Genomic DNA, 3,798 nt, shown 5'->3' on the forward strand with positions numbered 1-3,798 from the left:
TGATAATGATAATAAGTGTATTATTTAATTAATAATAAATAATAAATTGGAAATCCATAGGAGGGAGCAACAAATTCTTCTTAGACAGAGACACAGCGAGGGTTTTCTGGGGTTGATGACTGAAGCAATGCAAATGGAACAAAAGAGCAAGCGGGGAGGCTGAAAGAGACCAGGGGCCTTGAATGGTCAACCAAGAGGCAGAGACTTCATCCCAAGGGTAATGAGGCCTTCGGCAGATCCCTCAGGCCACAGCATGGAGATGCTTCAGAAAGGGGCAGGGCTGGGGCTGGGCAGAGTCAGAGGGGCTGTGCCGGGAATCCAGGCTGGGGGATGAGCTAGGGTGGACCTAGGGCACTGAGGAAGGGAGGAGGATTTGAAGGACACTGCAAAGATAACATCAACAATACATGGTGACTTATAGTCCACTTTCCCAACTCAGAAATCTAGTGTGGCTGTCAGTGTGAATTGGCCCCCCACTTCCCCTCATAGCTCCTCCTGCCCCAACCCAAGTACTCACATCAGGAAATAGAAAAGAAACAGGACATTCTGTTCCAGTGAGTCAGCAGGCTCCCGACTTTCTGACCTTTTCTCAAGCCCCTCCCTACCTCCTCACCCAGCCCCCAAGCCTCTCCTCCCTTCAACTCCCACCCCAACTCACAGACACAGGCTGCAGGCCTCAGAAGAGGTCTCCTTCCTCCCTGTGGAATTCCTCCGGCTGTTCCTGGGGTATTTGGAACATGCCTCAGGGCTTTGGAGGGAAGGAATCTCTTATCTCTCTTGTTTTAAGGAAGAGGAACTAAGACCCCAGGAAGAGGAAAGCAACCTCCAAGGCCACCAAGCAAGCACCATCCCCCAGTTTAAAGAATCCTCCCCGCCCTCCCAACCCTAGTGTCACACACAGGCACCAGTGGGGGCGGGCTTGCTGGAGACTCAAGGCTTGGATGAGAAACTCTGACCCAGTTACCAAGGAAATAATGAATTCAACACAGCCCACGGACTGGGGCTTCTGCAGGTCCCAGAGCTCAGTCTGCCCTGGAGATGGGCTGGAAAGAGCACAGAGGTAGAGCCCTGGGGGCCAGCCTGGGCAACTTCATCCCTCTTCTCTCTCAGGCCCTGGACTGTCTCACAGAAGCCCAGAACCCCACTGGTACCCAGAGAGCCCTCTGTGGACAAGGCTGCACCCTAATTCCTCCCTCAGAGCTCAGGTCCCATGCCCTTATCACCTTCTGTTCATGGAGCACTGAGAGCCCAACCAGCTATGCCCCCCACTCCACCCCACCCCACCCACACACACTGCACAGCCAGCCTTCAAGCCCCAGGCAGAAGCCACCACTTTAAAACTCACTTCCTGTTAGAGAGGGCAGTCCCAGGGCAACGCAGACACCCGCCTGGCCTGGCCTGGCCTGGCCTGGCCTGGCCTGGCCACTGACACCGGCCTGGCCACTCGCTCCCTCCCTCCCACTTGAGTTGCAATCAAGAGCCTCTCCACAAAAGCTTCTTAGTGGTTTTTATTTTCTTATATTAAGGCACCAGTGACTGTGCAGCCTCATACTGCCTTCTCCAAATGAAAGGGCATTGCCAGGGTCCCTCCCAGCTACCCTCAGCCAGAAGCCTGAGGAAGTCAGAGAAAAGCCGTCCAGAGAGAGCGTGGGCCATCTTTATGCACCAGCATGCATTGGTGTACTTCAGCTGGGAGTTACAGTCACAAGGTGGTGTCCATCCCCAAAGGACCACCCCCGCTCTCACCCTTCTCACCCTCCAGTGTGCACAGGGCCACCCCAGGTGTTCCGCTTTCCTCTTTCTCTGTGGTTCACTAAGGCACCACATGCAAATGAAGCCCCAGCAGGACCTAGGCACAGTACCAGTGTTCACCACAGAGAGGTGCCCTTCTGCGCAGGAACATGAGAGTCCACTCATCTGGAGATGGTAGGTGGGCAGAAGCTGCCATCCACAGGCATCAGCGGTGACCACGGTGGGTGTGATGGTGGGCCTGGTGGTGGGCCTGGTGGTGGGCCTGGTGGTGGCGGTGGTGGTGCTGGAGGCCCACATGGTGCACGTGAGGCACATGGCCAGGATGATGGGGACGGTGCAAGTGTCCCAGGTGGCCCCGGCCTGGGAAGAGCCAAGGCTGGATCCGCCGGACTCGATTTCTCCTTACAGCTGGATGATTCCTCTCCACATCATAGTCTTGCCGTCCACCATGCAGGCAGGTGGCCAGCAGCAGCAACAGCAGCAGAAGAGCCACAGCAGTGCCTGTGATCAAGCCCACGAGAGTCGTGCTCCCCAGGAGGCCTAGCATCTAGGAGCCGGACAGTCCCCTCCGCTCGGTGCTCCTGCTGCTTCCTCCCCTTCAGCGGCCTCTGCTCAGCCCTCACAGTCACTGGACTTTGTTTTCTCTGCTCCTGCAGACTGGAAAACAGCCAGAGAATGTGGACACAGCCTCTTTGGGCTGGAGCTGCTGTCCATGGGTGAGGCCCAGTGACTGTTAACTCTGGGGAGGCCCAAGGGGAGGCTGGGTGGGAACAGAGGACTGTCAGCAAGGGACTAAGTTTGGCAATAAGAGATCTAGGCCCTGATGCCTGCTACCTGGCCAAGTGACCAGGCCAGCCCTTTCCCCTCCCTGGGCCTCAGCTCCCTCCTCTTTTAGAGACAGTACAGCACAGAGATTAAGAATGTGGGTTCTGGAAGCACAGGACTCACTAGCTCTGTGACTGTGCACAAATTACATAACCTCTCCGTGCCCGTTTTCGCATCTGTAAAATGGCTAGTAAGGAGAATATATTCTCTCATAGGGTTTTCTGAGGATTCAAGGAGTTAAGATTTATAAAGCACTTAAACCAGTTCCTGACACATGTTTGCCATCAGTACTATTGCAGTGAAGTTTGGACTAGACGACTCGGGAGAACTTTTCATCTGAGAGTCTGTGGCTCCCTGTCCTTCAGGCCACAAATTCCTCCGGGACTGAGTCAACTGAGTTAGGTTATCTCAAACAAATTGTCACACACTTCAGAAGCTCTATGAGGCACCTATGGCAGATTTTTATCATCCAGGGAGGCTGCACAACTGTCCCTAGGTCCTAGGTCCTGTTGGGTCTGGGAGCCAAGAGAGTCTAGGTATTAGCCCATGGCTGAAGGAGGCAGGAGAGACCAGGCCCCAGTCTCAACCTCCTGGTTCCCAGTTCAACAATCTCGATTGGCCATAAAGGGCAGGCTCCTTGCTCCATCCCACTCTCCCTGCCCAACACCTGCTATTCCTGCCTGGTGGAGAATTTACATAACAGGTAGGACCTGAGCAGTCCTAGACTCCTCCCCACCTCCTAGTCCCAAATCCCCTCTGTTCATCCTAGAAGAGCACTTGTCCTTTTGGCTCAGAACCTCCCAGATGGGCACCCACTATCTTCCTGGGCAGCCCTTTCTGCTGTGGGCTTCTCAGGTTGTTCTCAAAGCTCTTCCTCACACAAGGCCTCCCCAAAGCTGTGGCTCTGCACCTGCATCCCCGAGACCACTGATCCCCAGGAGCCCTCCTGTTTGAGTACCCTCTCCCCCCACCACCCCACCTGCTTCCTCTTCTCTCCTTCCTGTGTGTGTGCTCATTTCCCTGCCACCTGGAGGAATGTTCCAGCAGCTGGCAAAGTTGGCTCCACGTGGCCTCGGGCAAGCCCCTCCCCTGACCAAGCCTGTCTCCTCCTCTGGAAAAGTGCCAGGGCAAGAGGCGGCCTCCAGGGACCTTCTCTTTTTTTACTTTGATGAGAGATGAGCTCTCTCAGGGAGACCTCAAATCCTTAGCGAAAACCTGCTC

At 55.1% G+C, this 3,798-nt stretch overlaps 1 protein-coding gene across 2 annotated transcripts; it reads right to left on the reverse strand.

The window, feature by feature from the left end:
* HRCT1 (histidine rich carboxyl terminus 1) lies at positions 1-3,546 on the reverse strand. 2 transcript variants are annotated; one of them, XM_025046567.1, is made up of 3 exons: positions 1,756-3,546; positions 659-748; positions 1-354 (listed from the first exon to the last, which is right to left on the reverse strand). In XM_025046567.1, the coding sequence occupies exon 1, from the start codon at positions 2,297-2,299 to the stop codon at positions 1,958-1,960; it is 342 nt and encodes a 113-aa protein (XP_024902335.1). In that variant the 5' UTR covers positions 2,300-3,546; the 3' UTR covers positions 1-354; positions 659-748; positions 1,756-1,957. The 2 variants fall into 2 exon arrangements, with proteins under 2 accessions (XP_024902335.1, XP_024902336.1); XM_025046568.1 differs by having other exon boundaries at positions 1-383.
* Between the last annotated feature and the right edge of the window lie 252 nt (positions 3,547-3,798).

This window comes from Pteropus alecto, unplaced genomic scaffold, assembly GCF_000325575.1.
Source record: "Pteropus alecto unplaced genomic scaffold, ASM32557v1 scaffold114, whole genome shotgun sequence".
NCBI lineage: Eukaryota > Metazoa > Chordata > Mammalia > Chiroptera > Pteropodidae > Pteropus > Pteropus alecto.